Here is a 23,667-nt window from a genome sequence, read left to right on the forward strand (position 1 = left end):
AAGTGTACCTATCGAACAGTAGTATAGTTTTAGCAAGACCGAATTGTCGAACCCAAAGGAACTAAAAGTACTAGTAATGACTATGGATCCCCCTATTAGGTTTCACCCTAATTCGGAAAAATCTTGTCACCCTATGTCTAGGCACGCAATCAACTCCGCTTAATTATGACAAATGTACTCTTAGACAGTGTCTATTCCTCCTCTGAATAAGAGCTTATCTTGAATTAGTATCCTGGGATATCAAAACAAGAATTAAGAACACATAATCAAGAACAAGTTAAATATTTATCATACAATTCAGAAAATAATAACAAGATTCGTCTTAGCTTTCATTCCCCTTAGGTATTTTGGGGATTTAGTTCATAACTAAAAAGGAAAACATCTCAAAAGAATAACGAATACAAAACATAAAGAAAACCCAAAACTCCTGAAGGGAAGTTGAGGGGAGATCTTCAGTCTTGATGATGAAACCAGCTTCTGAGATGGATTAATCGGCTTTCTTCGAGTAATTCCTTCCTTCCTCTCTATGCCCTCTTATTTTCCTCCTCTAGGGTGTATTTATATGCTTTAAAATGCCTAGAATCCCTCAAAATTGGCCTTTTTTGAATTGGACTCAACTTGGGCTAGGTAGCGACACGCCCGTGGGAGTCGTGCTTTGAATCTGCCAAATTGACACGGCTGTGTGGTCTGCCCGTGTGAGGAGGTCCAGGCCGTGTTAAATTCGTACTTTGTCCCATTTTTTTTGTTTTTGGCCCGTTTCTCGTTCCTTTCGCTCTTCTATGCACTCCTAAGTATAAAACATGAAATTAAAGCATTAGAATCATCGAATTCACCAATTCTAATGGAAATCATCCATAAAATGCGTTAAGCATGGGGTAAAAATATGTATAAATTACGGTTTATCAAATACCCCTACACTTAAGCATTTGCTTGTCCTCAAGCAAAATTCTCAACTCATAATCAAAATAAATTCTTCTCAACTTATAATTTCTATCGATAATATCTCAAAATAATTCATAGGTAATCATACATTGAGAATTCAACTAAAAGAACATCAAAGTTTCAATCATTCCAAGTTGAGCATTTTATTCTGAAAACATAGGTGTCTCCCCTCATCTAAATAATTACCTTTGATTCAAAATGTCACAGAGTTTCACATCCTCACTAAAGATTCACTCAAATCACTCGAGGTGTTTAAGTACAATAAATGAAGCACTCAATAGTCAATAATGAAAAGTCATTAGCAGAGGCTAGCATTAAAATCAAATCTCCACCACTATAAATTGATATGATACATCAATCAAAAGTTCTTTAAAGGGTTGTAACGAGGCTTGGTTAGGGGGTGTGGTCTCGAGCTGAAAGAAAAGGTTAGAATCGAGATTGACTTGAAAAATTACCTAACTAGAAAAATAGCTAGTTATCAATTGCGTACAACGAGGCTCTTCTCAGAATATGGAATTTAACTTCTTTGTCTCAGAAGATTACTGCTACTAGGATGTATACATTTTTTTTTCAAAACAAGAATTAAATCAAAGTAGAATAAAACATAGTTAAGAAACTATTTCAATTCCAATCTCGACAAAAAAAGGGGATCAAATTAATTTAAGGGATTTCAACAATAATGGGTTAAGGGTTAATATTAAGGGTAATACAAGAAATGGCTTGTTAGCTCAACGGGATTTACTAAGGGTTAATCGTGGAGGTAGGCTTTTCATGGCATGAGTGGGTTAATCCTAAGTGCCTTTCTCATTTTGACATATCAAATCAAATAGTGTGGTCTTGACATGCATAATCAAGCAAGTTCTAGAATAACAGTTCAAGACTGACGCACTCAGAGCAATAATAAAAGTGAGCATGAAAGAATTAATAGATGCTCAAAAAGATCAAAAATCTCACAAAAATTATGGCTTTTTGATGTTTAAAACTTGTGAATTCCAATTCAAAGTAATACCTAAACTTTGGGGAAACAACCTAAAATTTTAATTTCTTAAAAATTAACTTATCATGCTTGATTCTCTAATGTCTTAAAGTTTAAACAATAAATGCATAAATGCCTATGTTTTAATTCAGGATATATCAATCAAAATCATAAATCAATCAAAATTTATCCTAAAAATGATATGAGAGCTTTTCAAGAGAACACGGTAGTCATTCAGGGATTTTTCTTATAGGGAAATGAATACCCCCCCACACTTAGGATGTACATTTTCCTCAATGTACAAAGATAGATATTTTAACAAATTTCAGTGTAAGTTCATAAGATAAAGAGAAAAGTGAAACTTCCTGAGTTTAAAATGGATGAAATTCCTGGATTAGCTAGAGCGAGTTGTTGGAAATAAAGCTGGAAGACAAACATGATTCTAAAAGACAAAAGGAGAATTGGGGGAATAATTTGATAGTAATCAGAAAGATAAGCCGTGTTTAAAAAAAATAATCTTCAAAAATTAATAAAAGAAAAATAAAATAAGATAGATAATGCAATTTTTCAAGTGGCACGGCCGGTTCACACGCCCGTGTGGACCGTGTCTCGCCCATGTTTGTTGCGAAGTGAGATGTCATCACACGGCCTTAGGGCATGCCCTTATGTATAGGTCGTGTGGCTATATGATCATGTTACGCGACTGTGTGTGATGTGGTTTGCTTTTCCCACGGTCGTGTAGCTCTGCACACGCCCATGTTGTTTTGACAGTGTTGTCCATGGGTGCTAGTCACGGGCGTGTCAAACGCCTGTGTTCATTTGGTAAATTTGACCACAGCCAGGACGCACGCCCGTGGCCACTTATCGCATCCCGTGTTGGGAAAGATAACTTTTACCCTGTTTTCGCACGGCCGTGTGTTTTACCATGTGGAGTTAGAACCTGTGCTCAAAGACTCTGTTAGTGACCTAGATGTTTAAAATTTGAAATTTAAATAATTTAAAACCGTTAGTACTCGGGTTGCCTCTCGAGAAGCGCTTATTTATAGTCTAAGCTCGACTTACCTCTCCATTGAATGGTCATGGGGGTTTGAGGAGTTTATACTCCTCATTCCTTCTATCATTCTCATCAAAATAAGGTTTTAGACGAGTGTTGTTTACCTTAAAACTGCCAAACTTGGGATGACTTACCTCGACTATACCAAATGGGAAAATGCTAAGTACTGTAAGAGGAATTTCTTCATTCGGTTTGGTAGTGTCAATGTGAAGATCTGTGGCATCTAATGAAACCTTATCTCCAACCTTAAGTTGATTTGGTGAGGCATTAAGCTCGTTCTAGCATAGTTTTGGTTTATCGTGTTTTCTAGGTTTAAATGTCAGCCATTCATCTAACTCCTCGATTTGTAACATTCATTCTTCATGTGTAGATCCTTTGTTGTGGATTGAACATGGCTCATGTGTGTCCTTCAAACTTATTTCCTGCATAATAGGCTACACTGTATGATCAGTCTTAGTAGAACAATTTGTACAATCACCTTCAATTTTTGATATGTTGTTCGAGTTGCGAGCTTGAAGGGTGATTGTTTCGTCTCCTACACGAAGTGTTAGTTCACCTGTGCCAACGTCAATAATTGTTCTAGCAGTTGCTAAAAAGGGCCTTCCCAAAATTAAAGGAACATTACTGTCCTCTTCTATGTCTAAAACAACAAAATCAACTGGGAATATAAATTTGTCAATTTTAACGAGTACGTCTTTAATGATACCCTAGGAAATCTGACAGTTTTATCTACTAATTGAATGCTAATCCTAGTTTGTTTGGGTTTCCCTATACCTAGTTGCTTAAACAATTTGTAAGGCATAACATTGATACTAGCCCCTAAATCAGCCAACGCATTATTAACATCTAAACTACCAATTAAACAAGGAATAGTAAAACTCCCTGGATCTTTTAGTTTGTTGGGTATTTTATTCTGAAGAATGGCTGAGCAAACAGCGTTCAACTCTACATGCGACCTTTCATCTAACTTTCGTTTATTTTCTAGAAGCTCCTTTAAAAATTTGACTGCGTTCAGCATCTGCGAAAGTGCTTTAATAAACGGTAGGTTAATATGTAGTTTCTTTAAAAGTTTAAGGGATTTACCAAATTGTTCATCTGAGCAGTCTTTCCTTGTCGCATTGGGGTATGGCACACGAGGTTTATATTCTGTACTTACCAATTTTTGTTCGTTTTGGCCTACCTCATTCTTACCTTCGTTTACCACCAGTTCTGGCCATGGTTTTGCCACTAACCCTTCCTCATCTTGAATGGAAATTGCATTGAGTTTCTCTCTTAGGTTAGATTCAGTGTTGCTTGGCAGGCTACCTTGTGGTCGTTCGGAAATTAGTTTAGAAAGCTGGCCTATCTGAGTTTCGAGCCCTTGGATTGACGCTTGTTGATTTTTAAGTGTTGTTTCGGTATTCTGAAAATGGGTTTCTGACATAAACTTTCTAAGCATCTCTTCAAGGTTCGGTTTCTTTTCCTGTTGATAGGGTGGCTGTTGAAAACCCGGAGTGTGTTGTGGTCTTTGATTTCCTTGACCGCCCCACGAGAAATTTGGGTAGTTCTTCCAACCTGCATTGTAAGTGTTACTATATGGATTTTTTTGAGATCGAGGATTATTACCCATGTAATTTAACTGCTCGCTATCCATGTTGTGGCCATAAGGTTGGTATTCTGAATGGCTTGTTCCACTTCCACTTGCTTCGCACTGTATTACTGGGTGAACCTGTGAAGAACTAAGAAAACCATCAATCTTTTTATTTAGAAGTTCTACCTGGTTTGACAGCATAGTAACCAAGTCGACATTATAAACGTCTGCTGTTTTAGTTGGCTTAGTCCTCATGACTTGCCACTGATTTTTATTCAGTGACATCTCCTCTATAAACTCATAAGAATCTTTAGGTGTTTTATTATTGATGGTTCCGCCAGTAGCTGCGTTAACCATTTGTCGAGTCGAAGGATTCAGGTCATTATAGAATGTTTGAACCTGAAGCCAAAGCGGTAACCCATGGTGAGGGCAACTTCTCAGTAAGTCCTTGTATCTTTCCCATGCATCGTAAAGAGTTTCTAAGTCCATCTACATAAACGAAGAGATATCATTACATAATTTAGCCATTTTAGTCTGCGGAAAATATTTTAGTAAAAGTTTTTCGATCATTTGTTCCCAAGAAGTAATTGACTCTCGTGGTAATGAGTTCAACAAATATTTAGCTTTGTTCCTCAACGAAAAAGGGAATAACCGAAGACGAATGGCATCATCAGAAACACCATTAATTTTAAATGTCTCGTATAGTTCCAAAAAGTTTGCTAAATGAGTGTTGGGATCCTCATCCTGCAAACCATCAAACTAAACAAATTGCTGTATCATTTGAATACTGTTAGGTTTTAGTTCAAAAGTATTTGCAGCTACAGCAGGTCTAACTATGCTCGATTCAGTTCCTGTTAAATAAGGTTTAGCATAATCATACATAGTGCGTCGAGCAGGATTTTGATTAACCGCAATTACAGGAGGTAGCTGATTGTCTTGTTTTTCAGCAATCTCTTCGATTGGGGGTTGTAGTATAGTGGTGAGTATTCTCGCCTGTCACGCGGGTGACTCGGGTTCGATCCCCGGCAACGGCGCCAAAAACTTGATCGCGATTTTCATGACAGGTAAGTTTTAAATATTTATAATTAATCATTCTCAAAACTAACTATTATTGTGATGCAGGCAAGTGTACCTATCGAACAGTAGTATAGTTTTAGCAAGACCAAATTGTCGAACCCAAAGGAACTAAAAGTACTAGTAATGACTATCTTTTTGTTATCTAGCCTAAGAATAAGGAGGTTTTGTTTTAACTAACTAATTAACTAATCTAAGAATTCACAGAGAATGGAATTGGGGGATTACTTTTGGAAAATAATTGAATTAAGACAATACCTAAGGAAAAATCCACCTAGACTGTACTTGTTATTTTGGCTCCGAATCAGACGATTTATTCATATAACTTGTTCCGTAGAGATCCCTAAGTTATGTTATTATCCCTATTCAAGACTAATAACATCTAATCCCTAGATTGAATAATTGAGACTTTTCTCTAATTAACACCTAGGGTTGCATTAACTCGATTTATGGATCCCCTTATTAGGTTTCACCCTAATCCGGCAAAATCTTGTCACCCTATGTCTAGGCGCGCAAACAACTCCGCTTAATTATGACAAATGTAGTCTTAGACAGGGTCTATTCCTCCTCTGTATAAGAGCTTATCTTGAATCAGTATCCTAGGATATCAAAATAAGAATTAAGAACACATAATTAAGAACAAGTTAAATATTTATCATACAATTCAAAAAATAATAACAAGATTTGTCTTAGGTTTCATTCCCCTTAGATATTTAGGGGATTTAGTTCATAACTAAAAAGGAAAACATCTCAGAAGAATAACGAATACAAAACATAAAGAAAAACCAAAACTTCTGAAGGGAAATTCAGGGGAGATCTTCAGTCTTGATGGTGACTCTGACTTCTGAGATGGATCAATCGACTTCCTTCCTCTCCGTCTCCCCCTTTCACTTCCTTTAGGGCATATTTATAGGCTTTAGTATGCCTAAAAACCCTCAAAATTAGCCTTTTCTGAATTGGACTCGACTTGGGCTTGGCAGGGGCACGCCCATGTGAATCGTGCTTCGAATCTGCCAAATTGACACAGCCGTGTGGTCTGCCCGTGTGAGGAAGTCCAGGCCGTGTTGATTTCGTACTTTGGCCCATTTTCTCTGTTTTTGGCCCGTTTCTCGTTCCTTTCTCTTTAAAACATGAAATTAAAGCATTAGGAGCATCGAATTCACCAATTCAAAGGGAAAATCATCCATAAAATGCATTAAGCATGGGGTAAAAATATGTATATATTACAGTTTATCAATGTGTCTAGGCCGTGTATGACACACGGTCTGCCCCATGGGCATATTGAATGGTTGTGTGTCCCCTGCATTGAAAATTTATAAGTCAGTATGCATGGTAGTAAACACATGGGTAGAGACACGGCCGTGTGTCTCAGTCGTGTCGAGGACATGGCCTAGCACACGGACGTGTGCCTTGGCTATGTGCCTCTAAATAAATGATGATGTCATAAACAGAATGTCTAGGTTTTTGGACACGGGCGTGTGCTCGGCTGTGTGAAAACCCTTGTAAGTTCGAAAAAAATAAATTCTAAAAATTTCACACGGGTAAGGGACACGGGCGTGTCCCAAAGCACACGAGCGTGTGCATTGCCTCCACACGGGCGTGTGAGGCTTAAACCTAGAAACTTTCTTAGAATCTTCTTAAGTTCTCAGTTTAGTTCTGGGTTACTTCTAATGTATGTTTTAGACCTCGTAGGTCCAAGATAAGGACAAAATGATTTTGTTTGGTCGATTTTAATTTGGAATGAAATTTTATGACAAGTATTTTTCGGAAATACCTTGTTTATGTTCTGTAATGCCTCGTACCTTATCCCGATCTCAGGGACGGGTAAGGGGTGTTACAACACAGGTGTATCTCTTGACCGTGTGAACCACATGGCCTGGCCACATGGGCGTGTGTTCCCTACAACTAGGAAAAATTTTGGAATTTTACAAAAAATTATCTGAGTTTCCGGTTTAGTCCCGACTTATTTTAAATGCATATTTTGGGCCTCGAGGGCCCATTGAAGGGACAGTATGATTGATATTTACTGTATTTGATCTGTAATGTAATGCCCTAAACTCAGCCTAGACGTTATGCCCAAATCTAGCGATATCATATGATAGTGCTTTAGAAATCGCGATGTTGTTAAGACCATTTCTCCGTAAGTACCTCTTTTCACCATCTTATTTTATCTTCTAAAACGTGTCATTTGTTTTCAATCGTTAACCATTTTTAAAACATTAAACTTTGCGGAAGCTTTTAAAAGCATTTTCGTATGCGTGGTAGTTTCGTAAAACATTTGATTCTTTTGAAAACCTGAGTTTTCCTACTACTAGCAGCAAAAAACCCGTAAAACATTTTGAAATCCCAATTTAAGCAAAAATCCGTAAAGGCCTTAATTATATTAAATTTTCCCAAATATAAATTAAAACATAAGTAAACGGTAAATAGTCCAAGTGGAAAATTGTGTGACCACCGCTGAGTCCTCTGCTGCTCCGATCCGTCTACTACTAGGGATTACTTGAACAGATAAAACTGAAAAGGGTAAGTTTTCACAAACTCAATGTGTAATCCTCACGGATAAAACATGTATTCAAACATACATCAGAATACAGTCTGGGGCCGGAGCCCATTACAGAACCAATCTAGGCCTTAGCCCACTCAGATACAGATGCAGAACAGATCATCAAAGTCCTACCCACCAGCCTCTACACACCATCTCCGTCCAACCTACACACTATGTAGGGATAAAATCAACCCACCAATCCCTACACACCAGACTATACCGGAATGCAGTACATAATCAGATAATTGCAGCTAAGTTTCCAGATATCAGACTTAAAAGCCTTTCAAAATACTTCCTCTAATAAAAACAACCCAACCATGGTGCAATGCAACATACATAAATGGCATGCTAAAATGCAGTCTATCAGATTTCTCAAACAATTCAGAGTTACACGCTAAGTATCACATGCTTAAAATCATACATCACATAACCAGATCATGAAATTAGGGGTCTGAGTAATGCTTACCGACCCTATGATAGTTCACAATCAACTTGGGCGACCCATGCAACCTTACAGAGTTTTCCAAAAAAATAGGCTCACACTCCCATGTGGCCTACCCGTGTGGGCCCACAAGCCCGTGTGGCCAACTCAGCCTAAATTGGCCTTAGCCATGTGGATCACACAGCCTAGCCCAGAATTCCACACGCCCGAGTGGTTCACACATATGGGCCCACATGCCGTGTAGCCCACATGGCCCAATAGGTCGAGCCCATGACCTGCTTGGCCATCACACGGCCGTGCCCAATACGCACTACCTGGCCTAGTAGATCACACAGCCGTGCCCAGTACTCACGGCCTAGCCTCGTCGATCACACGCCCGTGTTAGGGCATACGGCCTACCACATGGCCGTGTGGCGTGGATAGAATGGTTTTTGACTTTCGCCGAAACCTCATTTCCTGTGTTTCCATGTACACAACTGGTTTCAATTGAAGCTAAGACGAACTCCTAGCCTTCCCGAACTTATATTTGCCCAAAATTACTCAGTTAGACACTCAAACATTGAATTAAAACCAATCCAAACGGATTACTCAATCGACGAGTGATTGAAACTTACCCCTAACACTTCAAGTTCAGTTTGCTAACGAAGCAGCACGAGAAGAGTCTTAGTCTCAGCAATGCGATGCTGCCAAATCAACAAAATAAATATCCTCAACAAAACTTAACGTCCAAAATCACAACCACAAGAGACTACTTACCGTAGTACTTAAAGAAACACCACAAATTGGGGAGGGTGAACGATTACCGTCCAACAAGGGAGCAAAAAGGAGAACGAAGAGAGAAGGGTGGATTTTTGACTGGGGAAAGGGAAGAATGAACAGTAAAATTTCCTTCAGGAGGGGAGAAAAACAGAATTTTTTTTAAAAAAAAGTTGCTAGGTAAAGTAGAACTCACCCCAAATCCCTTAATTGCCTCTTACTTCCACTCTCACACTCCCCCACTACACACCATCCCACTGCACACCATTACTCAAAGTCCCTAATCAGCACAACTCTAGCCACTACTAGAAGCAAAAATACAACCCTTTTCATCCTAGAGAGTCGAACACAAGACTTCCCTCACACCAACACTCCACTTAGCCACCAAACCAGCAGACCCATTCTGATATATTCTTATCAAAAATTAAACATAAGCCTATTGAGCAAGGTTAAGGCTTTATTCAGAAAAATAGCAAAATTTTCCCAAGTAAGGGTTGAACTTGGAACCTTTCACACACACCCAGAACATTTAATCACTGAAGCAGATACTCAATTGCGTCATAAATTCACAAAAACAAAAACATAAATTTTGGGGCATTACAACTCTACCCCCCAAAAAGAAAATTTTGGCCTTGAAATTTACCTAATCAGAACAAATGAGGATACTGCTAGCACATTGCATCTTCAAGCTCCCATGTAACCCCCTCAGTGCTATGATTCCGCCACAGCACCTTTACTAAAGGAATGGGTTTCCTCCTCATAACTTTAACGTCTCGATTCAAATCCTGAATCGACTCCTCCTCGAAGGTCAGATCTGGTCGAACCTCAATCTTCTCTAGAGGAACAATATGTGTGGGATCAGAGCAGTAGTGCTTCAACATCGGGACGTGAATCGTGGATACGGTCTAACTCTGGAGGTAGTTCCAATTGATAAGAAACCGGTCCTACTCGTTTCAGAATACGGTACGACCCAATAAATCTAGGGCTCAGCTTGCCCTTACAACCAAACATCAGAATCTTCTTCCATGGCGAGACCTTTAGAACACGAAGTCCCCCACAAAACACTCGATTTCACATCTCTTTAGATCTGTATAAGATTTCTGCCTATCCGATGCCGCTTTTAGTCGATCTTGAATCAACCTAACCTTATCCTCTGTCTCAAAAACCAACTCAAGACCCAGAACACGTCGCTCACCCAACTCAGTCCAGCATAAAGGGGTGTGACACTTATGACCATAAAGTGCCTCGTAAGGTGTCATCTGTATACTAGACTGGTAACTATTATTGTAAGCGAACTCTGCAAACGGCAAATACTCCTTCCAACTGCCTCGGAAGTCAATCACACAGCTCCTCAACATATTCTCCAATGTCTGAAACACCCTCTCAGATTGACCATCTATCTGAGGATGGAAAGTAGTACTGAAGTCCAATGTTGAACCCAGAGCCTCATGAAGCTTCTTCCAGAATCGAGACGTGAAACGTGGATCCCTAACAGAGATTATCGACTGGGGTACCCCATGAAGTCTCACTATTTCTGATATGTAGAGTTTACACAATTTCTGTAGAGAGAAGTCCGTCCTGAGTGGAATGAAGTGAGAAAACTTGGTCAATTGATCCACGATAACCTATACATAATCCTTCTTAGTGGGTGTTAGATGCAACCCACTAATGAAGTCCATCATTACTTGCTCACATTTCCACATCGGTATCTCAACCGGCTGCAGCAAACCCGAAGGTAACTGATGCTCAGCCTTAACCTACTGACAAGTCAAACGGTGAGCAACGAAATCAGTGACCACACGCTTCAACCCTGGCCACCAATATAACTCTCGAAGATCTCGGTACATTTTCTTCCCGCCGAGATGCATAGCATAAGGGATATTATACGCTTCCCTCAGAATTGATTGTCTCAAATCCTCATCATTCGATACATAAATTCAACCGCAGAAACATAGTACCCCATCACTGTTCAATGTAAAATTCGTAATGTTACAACTTTCAATCTGTCCAAACCAAAGACGCAAAGACTCATCCTCCAACTATTTACCATTAATCTGATCTATCCAAGTCGGCTTAACCTGTAGCTCGGCCAATAAACTACCATCATCAAATAAACTGGGGCGAGCAAACATCACCCTCAGATCAATCACATCCCTACGACTCAGTACACTGGCCACCACGTTAGTCTTACCAGGGTGGTATTTAATCGTACAGTCGTAATCCTTAAGTAGTTCAACCCATCTACCCTGCCTAAGGTTTAACTCCTTCTGAGTGAGGAGATACTTGAGGCTCTTGTGATCAGTGTAGATAATACACCTTTCACCATACAAGTAATGCCTCCAGATTTTCAATACAAATACCACTGCTGCCAACTCTAAGTTGTGCGTCAGATAGTTCGCCTCATGAGTCTTAAGATGTCGAGATACATAAGCAATTACCTTCTTAACTTGCATCAGAACACAACCCAGACCCACATGCTGCGCATCATTGTATACCATGAAGTTTTTACTGGGCTCAGGCTGTATTAGAATAGGAGCCTGAGTTAAAACCGTCTTGAGCTTATCAAAGCTCTCCTGCTGTGCATCAGTCCAAACGGAAGGAACTCCCTTATGCAATAGCTTAGTCATCGGAGTTGCGATCAAAGAGAACCCTTCTACAAAACATCAATAATATCCTTCTAGCCCCAGAAAGCTGCAAGTATCAGACACATTCTTTGACTATTTCCAACCCAACACAGCCTCAATCTTATGAGGATCAACTTGTATCCCCTCAGCAGAAACTACATGTCCCAGAAATGTCACTTCCTGAAGCCAGAACTCACACTTGTTGAACTTCACATACAACTGTTTCTCACGAAGAATCTGTACAACCACTCTGAGATATTCATCGTGCTCATCCTCTATCTTAGAATACACCAAAATGTAACAGATAAACACCACCACAAACTGATCCGGTAGGGCTGAAATACTCTGTTCATTAAATCCATAAATGTCATCGGTGCATTAGTCAAAGCAAAAGGCATAACTAGGAACTTGTAATGTCCATATCGAGTCTTAAATGCCTTCTTATGCACATTAGCCTCCTTGACTCTCAACTGATGGTAACCCGAACACAAATCGATCTTAGAAAACACAGAAGCCCCTCTAAACTGGTCGAATAAGTTGTTTATCCTCAGAAGTGGGTATTTTTTCTTAATCGTTAGCTTATTCAACTGTCGATAGTCGATGCACATCCTCCTCGTCCCATCTTTCTTCTTTACAAACAGAACAGGTGCTCCCCATGGAGACACACTAGGATGAACGAACCCACGGTCTAACAGCTCCTGAATTTGAGCCTTAAGTTTTGTCAGCTCTTTTCGTTCCATTCGATAACTAGCGATAGACACTGGAGCTGTGCCAGGAAACAACTTAATCCCAAAATCCACCTCACAACTTGGAGGTAACCCTGATAACTCCTCATGAAACACGTCTAGAAAATCCCTCACTGTTCTGATGTCTTTAACTGAAGAGTCCCTAGAATCAGAAATACTGACATAGGCCAAGAATGCCTCACACCCTTTCCGCTACCAAAGCAGAGATCACATTAGTCAGGTAGTCTTGTCATTCCCTAATCACAATTACCTCATTGTCCTCATCAGTTCTCAACACTCCTTTTTGTCGCAAATTCAAACTTACTTGGTGCTTTACTAACCAATCCATCCCCAATATCAAATCGAACTCCCCAAATGGGAGCTCCATCAAATTAGCTAGAAATACTATCCCTCGGACCTCTAATGGGACGTCTCTAAACTGTTTACTTACTCGAATAGACTATCCCAACGGGCTCACAATAGTTACCTCGCTAGAAGTACTTTCAACCGGAATGCTCAAGGTTTCAAACACAGTACTAGCTACGTATAAGTGTGTAGAGCCTATGTCTATCAGTGCAAGATAAGGTACATTAAAGATTAAAAATGTACCCGTAATGACGTTCGGAGCATCTCTGTCCTCACGATGACGAGTAGCATAGACCAAAGCAGGCTGTTTTGCCTCAGTCAATCTAGCACCTCTACCCAGTGCTATCTGTCCTTGGCCCATGCCATTACCATCCTTGGCCTGACCTTGACCTCTAAATGGCTACTGAACTACTCCCGGTGGCGGTGCAGTCCCAGTAACTAGAGCTTGCATCTAATCAGTTCTCAATGGACAATCTCTTACACGATGCTCTGTGAACCCACATCAGACATGCCTCAGTGGTCCTCCAACACTCGCCCGGATGGCATCTACCACAATGTCCACAAGGTAAGATCCCAGTAGGTGCAACAGGAGGCCCAACTCTCACTGGCCCATCAAATATGGCCTTTTTCTTAGGCCTCAACCCAGAACTCGAGGGCCCTGAATCCCTCTTGTTCTGAGCCCTCTTGCGATCTCTGTTCTGGCACTCTGCGCGCTTAACATCCTCAGCAATCTTGGCCTTCTCGACTAGAACAGTAAACTCACACTCCCTCTGCGGAGCTATCAGCACCCTTAGATTATCCCTGAGGCCATCCTCAAAACGTACACATCTCTCATATTAAGTTGCCACTATGCCTCGTGTATAATGGCTCACTCTCAAAATTTAGCCTCATACTCGGCCACTGGACGGTCTCCCTGGGTGTGATTAAGGAACTCACGCCTCCTGGCATCATATAGTTGGCCCCTACATACTTATCCTAGAACACAGTCTTAAAATAATCCCAGGTCAAACGGTCGGGTTGAGTACCTTCTTTAACCGTGAGCTACCACTTGTATGCCTCATCACGTAACAGAGAAACAGCCCCCTTAAGCTTCTGCTCAGTAAAATCCAGGTCGTCCATAATTCTCTCCGTCGCCTCCATCCAACACTCAGCCACGTTAAGGGCGACTCCAACGACACCCCTGAATAACTAAGCCCCATTGGACCGGAGTCATTCTGTAACCGACCCTCGGCCTCCAAAACTAGTATTGGGCCCAGCGACCCTCTCCAAAATTCGTAGCATGGCTTCGGACAGTGTGCCATCCCTAACCACACGATCATGAGACCCAGACCCAATCTCTGTCACAAGTGATACCGCTGTCTCACTAGTATCCATATTCAGAATAGTATCAGATGTCAAGGACTCAGCTCGAGCCCCTCTACTGCCCCTACCATCGCCTTTAGTACCTCGTCTATGAGTACCACGTGTGCTCATCGTAAATTTTAAAATTTATCTGTATTAACAGTTTTATGCATTAGTTACAGTTCCAATATTTATTAACAAATATTTTATACAGTACAGTATCAGAAGTTTAGAGTCTGTTATCGCGAATCGTAGTCTCACTACTGGTTTCAGTTTACACTTCCTAAAGTGTTTTCGGTGTGCTATACTACCTAAAGTAGTTTCAGAATATTCTAATCATATTTTCAGACAATTCTAAATAGATTTTCAAAGAACTTACAGTATCGGCGCTGGAGACTTGGCGTACCACATACTTATTTCAAAAAATATTTCAGGTTATTTACAAATCATTTCTTTAAAACCCAAATCTACATCCAAGTTTTGCAACCTGACTCTGATACCACTAAATGTAAAACCCCAAGTTATGGTCGAATCTAGCGATATCACATGATAGTGCTTTATAAATCGAAATGACGTTAAGACCATTTCTCCGTAGGTACCTCTTTTCATCATCTTATGTTATCTTCTAAAACGTGTCATTTGTTTTCAATCGTTAACCATTTTTAAAACGTTAAACTTTTTAGAAGCTTTTAAAAGCATTTTCGCATGCATGGTAGTTTCATAAAACATTTGATTCTTTATAAAACCCGAGTTTTCCTACTACTAGCAATAAAAAACCCGTAAAACATTACAAAATCCCAAATTAAGTAAAAATCCATAAAGGCCTTAATTATATCAAATTTTCCCAAATATAAATTAAAACATAAGTAAACAATAAATAGTCCAAGTGGATAACCGTGTGGCCACCGCTAAGTCCTCTGCTGCTCTGATCCGTCTACTATTGAGGATTACCTAAACAGATAAAATAGAAAAGGGTGAGTTTTCGCAAACTCAGTGTGTAATCCTCGTGGATAAAACATGCATTCAAACATACACCAGAATACAGTATGAGGCTAGAGCCCATTACAGAACAGTTTAGGCCTTAGCCAACTCAGATACAGATGCAGAATAGATCATCAAAGTCCTATCCACCAGCCTCTACACATCATCTCCGTCCAACCCTACACACCATGTGGGGATAAAATCAACCCACCCATCCCTACACACCAGGCTGTACCAAAATGCGACACATAATCAGATAATTACAGCTAAGCTGCCATATATCAGGCTTCAAAGCCTTTCAGAATACTTCCTCTGATAACAACAACCTAACCCCGATGCAATGCAACATACATAAATGGCATGTTAAAATACAGTCTATCAGATTGCTCAAATAGTTCAGATTTACACACTAAGTATCACATAATTAAATCATACATCACATAAGCAGATCACGAAATTAGGGGTCTGAGTAATGCTTACCAACCCTGCAACAGGTCACTGTCAACTTGGACGACGTATGCAACCTTATAGAGTTTTCCAAAAAAATAGGCTCACACGCCCATGTGGCCTGCTCATGTGGGCCCACACGCCCATGTGGCCTACTCTGCCTAAATTGGCCTTGCTTGTGTGGATCACATTGTCTGGCCTACAATTCTACACGCCCGTGTGGTTCACCCGTATGGGCCCACATACCCGTGTGGCTCACATAGCCTAAAAGGTCGAGCTCATGTCTTGCATACGGCCTACTTGGCCATCACACAGTCGTGTCCAGTGCGCAAGGCCTAGCCTCATCGATCACACGCCTGTGTTAGGGCACACGGCCTACCACATGGCCGTGTGGCATCGACAGAATGGTTTTTGACTTTCACTGAAACCTCATTTCCTGCGTTTTCGGGTACCCACCTAGTTTCAATTGAACCTAAGACGAACTCTGAGCCTTCCCGAACCTATATTTACCCAAAACTACTCAGTTAGACATTCAAACATCGAGTTAAAACCAATCCAAACGGATTACTCAATCGACGAGCGATTAAAACTTACCCCTAACGCTTCAAATTCAGTTTGCTAACGAAGCAGCACGAGAAGAGTCTTGATATCAGCAATGCGATGATGCCAAATCAACAAAATAAATAACCTCAACAAAACTTAACGTCCAAAATCACAACCACAAGAGACTACTTACCGTAGTACTTAAAGAAAAGCCACAAATGAGGAAGGGAGAACAATTACCGTCCAACAAGGTAGCAAAAAGGAGAACAAAGAGAGAATGGAGGATTTTTGGCTGGGGAAAGAGAAGAATGAACAGCAGAATTTCCTTCAAGAGGGGAGAGAAACTGAATTTTTTCAAAAAAAATTGCTGGGTAAATTTGAACTCACCCCAAATCCCTTAATTCCCTCCTACTTCCACTCCCACACTCCCCCACTACACACCACTACTTAGAGTCCCTAATCAGCACAACTCTAGCCACTACTAGAAGCAAAATACAACCCTTATCGTTATAGAGAGTAGAACCCAAGACCTTTCTCACACCAACACTCCACTTAGCCACCAGACCAGCAGGCCCATTCTGATATATTCTTATCAAGAATTAAACATAAGCCTATTGAGCAAGGTTAAGACTTTATTCAGAAAAATACCAAAATTTTCCAAAGTAAGGCTTGATCTTAGAACCTCTCACACACACCCAGAACATTTAACCACTGAAGCAGATACTCAATAGTGCCATAAATTCCCAAAAGCAAAAACATAAATTTTGGGGCGTTACATGTAAACTCCAGTAATGCTCTATAACCCTGTTCTAACGATGAATATAGGTTAGGAGTGTTACATTTATTGGTATAAGAGTCACGGTTTAGTTGATTCTCGGACTAACGTAGCATGTACAACTCTAGCTATTCATACCATTATATAACCTATGATAGTGTGTTATCTCCTGACCATTTTAAATATGTTTTTCATATAGTAATGTCATCAAACCGAGCTTAATCCGAAGAAGCTGAGAGTAATGCTCAAGCTTTAGTACAAAGAGCAGTATCTAGTAGTAGAATGCCCGTATCTGAGGGTTGAGGAGGAGAGGCAAAAGAATCCTTCTTCCAAATGATGAATGAATGGTTTACAGAATTCGTAAGAACAAATCTGGTTGTAAAAAAATCTCTACCCCCTTCTATTTCTCAACCAGTTCCTGATATACCTCAAGGTATAGAACTTGTTAGAACTAGTAAGCCTCACATAGATAAAATTAAAAAATATAGGCAGAAGAATTCAGAGCAACAGCTGAAGATGATCCTAAAAGGGCCAAATTCTGGTTAGAAAATACTATCAGTGTTTTGGATGAATTATCTTGCACACCGGCCGAATGTCTGAAATGTGTTGTATCTCTATTAAAAGATTTGGCTTATCAATGGTGGAATACACTAATTTCTATTGTACCGAAGGATATGGTCACATGGGAATTTTTCCAAACTGAGTTCAAAAAGAAATATATCAGTCAGAGGATCCTTGATCAAAAAAGAAAAGAATTTCTGGAGCTTAAACAGGGGCATATGATTGTATCTAAGTATGAACGAAAATTTTTCCGACTGAGTAAGTATGCCTGAGAGTGTATCCCGACTGAAATCACAATGTGTAAGTGGTTTGAAGAGGGTCTGAATGAAGATATTAAGTTGTTGGTTGGGAATCTTGGATTAAAAGAATTTGTTATACTGGTTGATTGAACACATAAAGCTAAAGAGCTGAGTAAAGAAAAGAAACAGGTTGAGATGAAAGCCAGAACTTTGAGTAAAAGATTTATGAGAAAGTCACAATAGTCAGCTTCTAAGAAATCAAAGAAAAATTTTGACCACTTTACCACCTCTACGGGGTACTCTAGGAAAGATAGAAGTATTCCACGTTCCAATTCAAGATCTCAGGCTACATCTGTAACTAGTACGGGTAGTGTAAGAAATACCAAACCCAAATGCAAGTACTGTAATAAATTTCATTTTGGTGAGTGTCGAACGAAAATTGGAGCCTGTTTTAGATGTAGTTCCTTTGACCACTATCTCAGAGATTGCCCAGAAAGGCTTGAAAAATATACTGTTCAAACTTCAAGGCCGAGCAACCCCACTGCAAGAGGTAGACTACCTCGAAATCCTGGCAATGTGAGTTGAAACCGAGGTGCAAAAAAAGATTCAACTGTCAAATATGAGGCACGAGCACCAGCAAGAACATATGCTATCCATGCACATGAGGATGCCTCTGCACCCGACGTTATCACTGATACTTTTCTCTTCTTGATACTGATATAACTGTCATATAAGTCCATTAGCTTTCCTTTCCATAGCTATTTAGCCTTTTTAACTAATAAAAATCAACTTTTACCCCTTTTACGATATAGTCCTTTTTACCTAATTAACCATTTAAACATTAAAATTTCTTAACAAAATTTTAATACAACCTAAATATAATCCTATAGACATTAAATAAATAATAAAATAATAATTCACTAATTAGAATTGTGGTCTCAAAACCATTGTTCCGACATCACTAAAAACATGCTGTTACACATTGAACTTGTCATTAGTGTATTACCCTTATATGATATCCTTAATCTCTTCGGGATAATATTCTTTCACCTAATATGATCCTATTTTATCTCATGGTATTCATTACATCTTCCTTCATGAAAAGTCAATCACTATCAAATAATAATCAAGTCATTCATCACAAACACAAATAACTTATGACTACGTTTACTTTTCATCAACCATGTAATGTCAATGAGAGGATATCATTTACCCATGTCTAGGGTTATGAATTCCACTGTTGTGAATGATGCTACATACTATAATAGTTGTACACCCAATGAACTAGATTTTGATTCCTTGTCTATTCTAACTCAGGCTTTTACTTACATCAAAGTGTATGAGTCACGCATACATAGTCCGTCATCCACTCAAGATTTAGGTATGCTACCTTATGAATGTCACAAGTGAAAAAATCCATAAATGGATTCAATATTCTTCTTGGTTCTAGTCCGAAGTACTGTCAGTCCAGTCAATCAATCACATTTATGTCTATCTTCTAGGAGTTATCCACTCCAATACTCAATATAAAGCATCTCCCCCAATTAAACTTGATAGAAGACATATTAGTCTTTCAATTGGTTTGCTTATTTCCGATTAGACTAAGGACATATTTAGGTTCATCTACTAATATAAATTGTCTTTTTGTATTATGATCCAACCACGTAATAGAACTTAGTATTAGTTTAAATATTAGACAACCAATGAGCAACATTTGCTTCCATTTTGCTTTGCGTAAAAAAAAACCATATGAGGACAATCATACAAAGTATATTACTGTAATCAATGATTTTTTTATTAACCAATCAATTAAAAAAATTACAAGTTTACAAACGAATATACTACACTAAAGTCGTTAGATCCAACATATGATTCACATGATTTTTTTATCCATGTTATGTAAAGAGATCGAATGATCATATATTTATTTCATTTTAATGATATTGCGTGTCTTTGTCATGTTTTTATATAATTTAACATTAATCCATAATTTTAAATTTATTTACAATTACTTCTTTAAACCCGAGCTTAAGTAGGTTAGAAAGTCTAGTATATATTTAAAAGTAAAAATAAAAATAAAAAACTAAAGAAAAGAAAAAAATTAAGCAAAAGTTTAGAAGCTTGGGTTACCTTCCAAGAAGCTCCTTATTTATAGTCTTGGCAAGATTATCTTCTTTGTAATCCTGTCAAGAACTTGAACCAAACAACACTCTTCCTGATCTTGCATCAAGTTTAAAGTGGAGAAACCTTAAAGGTTACATTTTCATTTTCTACCCTTATTCTAAGTTCACCCTTTTGGACATCAATGAATGATCACCCTATCGCTAGTAAAGGTTACCAAGGATAAGGGGAACATCAATGCCTTTCTCCATGTCTAGAACTATAAAGTAAAAAAAAAAAGTTTCCTACCTTCACAATAACATTCTCCATAACACCCCTAAAATATGCTAGAGTTATATCAGCTAATCGCAATGTAACTGATGTAGGCATTACCCCTCTTAGTTTGAGCTTATTATAAACTAACGATGACATCAAGTTGATGCTTTCTCCTAGATAACACAAAGCTTTAATAGAAAAATTAACACCAATAGAGCATCGGATATCGAAACTACCTGGGTCCTCAAGCTTTAAAAGCAACTTATGTTATAAAATTACATTGCATTCTTTAGTTAAAGCCATAATCTCATAATCTCTAAGACACATTTTCTTCGACAATATGTCTTCTATGAACTTAACAAAACACGAAATTTGCTCTAAGGCCTCTGCAAATGGAATGTTTATAGTTAGTTTCTTATACATATCTAGAAATCGATAAAATTGTTTATCCAGTGTGCTCATTTGGAACCACCGTAGGAATGGAGGAGGTGGATAAACTAGAGTCTTTTTTTCAACAAGTTTTAACTTTGACTTTTCAACTCTTTCTTTATTCTGCTTAGAATTTTGGGGCAAACTCTGTTCAACCCCTTTTTCTGTTATTAAATCTTGTTAATCAGATTAACTAACCTATTTGCTTAACCTAGTGTAACTAAGGCTCTCTTTATTACTTGTAAGAAAAATTGAATTAGATTGCTCATTCCGAAAATCCATCTATAGATTTGGCTGTGCGTTAGCCAACAAAGTTCTTTTTGATCGACTGCTTAAAGCATTTGCAAAATGGCCTAGTTGTTTCTCTAATGATTGAAGGGCTGCCTCTTGACTTGAGACTTGAGCATCATTTTTTTTTCATGTATTCCAAAAAGAGCTCTTCAGTTGTTTTCTTAGGTAGACCTTGTGGCTATCTTTGTTGAAACTCAAACAGAGCATTTGATCTAAATTGGTGCATTAGTTCCCTAATGATTGTTCCTCTATGAAAATTTTGAGTGATTTCTCTATTCAAGATTATAAGTGTTAACAACTGCATTATTTTGTTGTTGGTTCTGGTTTCCCAAGTAGTTTGCCTCTTAAATATATTCATAACATTACTTAGTAGAATGTGCACCCCTCACATTAACTTTTGTTGGTTTCTTCATACAGTATGCTCATAAACCTTATAATTTCAAAAGATTAGATCTTCCAAAATCATATAAGCATATTTGGGGAACTTTCAAACTAACGAACCTCCAAATGCATCATTTTCTTGAAATTTCGTCGCAACATCTAATCCACTGTAAAAAACCAAAATTTGTTGAGCGCTTTCCAAGCCATGGTTTGGGCACTTTTTAAGAAGTTCATTGTAACTTTCCCACACATCATACATAGTATCCCCATCATATTGAATGAAAGTGTAAATATCCCTTAAAAGTTTGATAGTTTTAGCAAGAGGGAAATATCTAGCTAGAAATTTCTCCACCAATTGATCCTACGAAGTAATAGAGGCATGGAGGAGAAAGTTGAGTCAATCCTTAGCTCTCCCATCTAGAGAAAATTTGAACAAAAATAGTTTCATCACCTCATCGAATATCCCACTATACTCATTAATCTCTAAGAAAGTTCTTAGATGAGAATTTGGGTATTCACTTAGTAGTCCAAAGAATTTGTTGTTCTTGAAGTTATTTGCCTCAATGGTAGGTTTAGCAATACTAGAGAGATATCCCTTATCTAGTGGCATGTTGTAATCAATACATCTCCTCCTTGATTGTTGAGGTGCTTTTAACATCAATGATTGGTTACCAACCAAGGTGGTTTGGCACCAAGATCCTTAGTATTCTCATTTTCCATTTCAGTTGGTTGTATTTTAGCTTGTCTGGTTGCTTTTCAAATTTGGTGACAAGTTCTTTTAATTTTCTGATCAAATAGTTTTAAAGAATCTAACCTATATTTGTACGTGCAATTTTAGAATACTTGAAAAAAAATAAAAAGATGTGATCTCAGATTACTTATGAATAAAATTAATATTAGTATATTATAACTTAAAATTTTGGTCCTTGGCAACGACGCAAATATCTTGATGACTAAAATTTTTAACGCAAGTGTACGTGTCTATCAAGTAAATACGGTGATAAGAAGAGATTGTTCCTACGATGACCAAATTTTAAGCTTCTAAGTACCAACTATTCAATTTTATCTAATCCATATTAATAAAATAAATTCTAATTACTACTAAAATTAAACTAAGCAAATTATAAAGATTTTACTAAAGCAATGAAAACTTTCAAGTTTCTAAATCAATTTTATGGACTTAGGACTCTAACTTCACCTAATCTAGCTAATCAATTATCTCTCATTCAATTATTTAATATATGTAATTACTAACCTATGATTCAATGGCATTAATTAGACCCTTCCAATATCTAGCTAAATTAATTTTTCTTCCCCACTAGCTATATTCCTATGCTAGGCAAGTTGGGTTAAGTCGTTAAAAATAAACGAATTTGGTTGATTAGGGCATCAGAAATATTCCTATCCTAGCTACAAATCAACTTGTTCACCATGCTACTAAATTTAATCCTAAGCAATCTAGATCTAAACTCTAACTTTCTCTTGCAAGATAAATTAATGTTATCAAATTAATACAACTTAGTAGCCAAACAAACAGATTAAATAAGCATAAGACTGACTAAGTAATTAACATAAATAAAAATAATTGAAGAGAAAAATAGTTAATTAACTAAGGTATAGGATCCATCATGAAAAAAAGTTTTGTTCATTGAGAATTGTGAAAACATCACACAAAGAAATTGAAAACAAACTTGCATAAATGAAAAGAAAAAAGAAACAATCTAGAGAGAACATAGATAAAGAAGATGAATTGAGCTTCTTGGATCTCCTTTTCTTCTTGTCTTTATAAGCATGAAGTTTCTCTTGTTGTTAGAGATTTTTCTTTTTGCCTCCAAGTGATTTTCTTTCTTTCTTTTCTTTTTTCTTTTCCATAAAAGCTTTTAATTCATACCTCTTAATCATTGAGTTTTTTATTATGACACTCCACAAAACAAAGAATTGCGATGGACCTGCTTGCTTCCAAAATTTTTAAATTTAAAAACATGCTCTGTTGCAAATTTGATCCGGTAGAGCAGAAAACTTCTCTTTATCACTGTTAAATATGACTCCTATCTTCAGTCAAATTTGAAAAATAGTCTTTCAGTTAAACACTGTTTACTTGTTTCAGTTAAACACTGTTTACAACCTATAAATAGGCTCTTTTACAACCTTAGAAAATACACCCATTAGAGATTAGAACTCATAACACATTTAGAGAATTTTGTATTTACATTTTGTGGGTTCTTTATT

At 38.1% G+C, this 23,667-nt stretch overlaps 1 protein-coding gene and 2 non-coding genes across 3 annotated transcripts; 2 read left to right on the top strand and 1 right to left on the bottom strand.

Moving 5' to 3' along the window:
* The first annotated feature begins 4,957 nt into the window (after positions 1 to 4,957).
* LOC128287083 (small nucleolar RNA R71) lies at positions 4,958 to 5,064 on the top strand. The gene has a single exon (XR_008277783.1). It is a non-coding gene; the product is annotated as a small nucleolar RNA R71 (small nucleolar RNA).
* Positions 5,065 to 10,027: 4,963 nt separating this feature from the next.
* On the bottom strand, positions 10,028 to 10,618 carry LOC108462045 (uncharacterized). Its single transcript, XM_017762048.1, has 3 exons — positions 10,505 to 10,618; positions 10,262 to 10,394; positions 10,028 to 10,194 (listed from the first exon to the last, which is right to left on the bottom strand). Exons 1-3 carry the CDS (start codon positions 10,616 to 10,618, stop codon positions 10,028 to 10,030), a joined length of 414 nt encoding a protein of 137 aa, XP_017617537.1.
* Positions 10,619 to 21,638: 11,020 nt separating this feature from the next.
* LOC128287122 (small nucleolar RNA R71) lies at positions 21,639 to 21,745 on the top strand. Its single transcript, XR_008277819.1, has one exon. It is a non-coding gene; the product is annotated as a small nucleolar RNA R71 (small nucleolar RNA).
* Positions 21,746 to 23,667: the final 1,922 nt, after the last annotated feature.

This window comes from Gossypium arboreum, chromosome 13 (assembly GCF_025698485.1).
Source record: "Gossypium arboreum isolate Shixiya-1 chromosome 13, ASM2569848v2, whole genome shotgun sequence".
NCBI lineage: Eukaryota > Viridiplantae > Streptophyta > Magnoliopsida > Malvales > Malvaceae > Gossypium > Gossypium arboreum.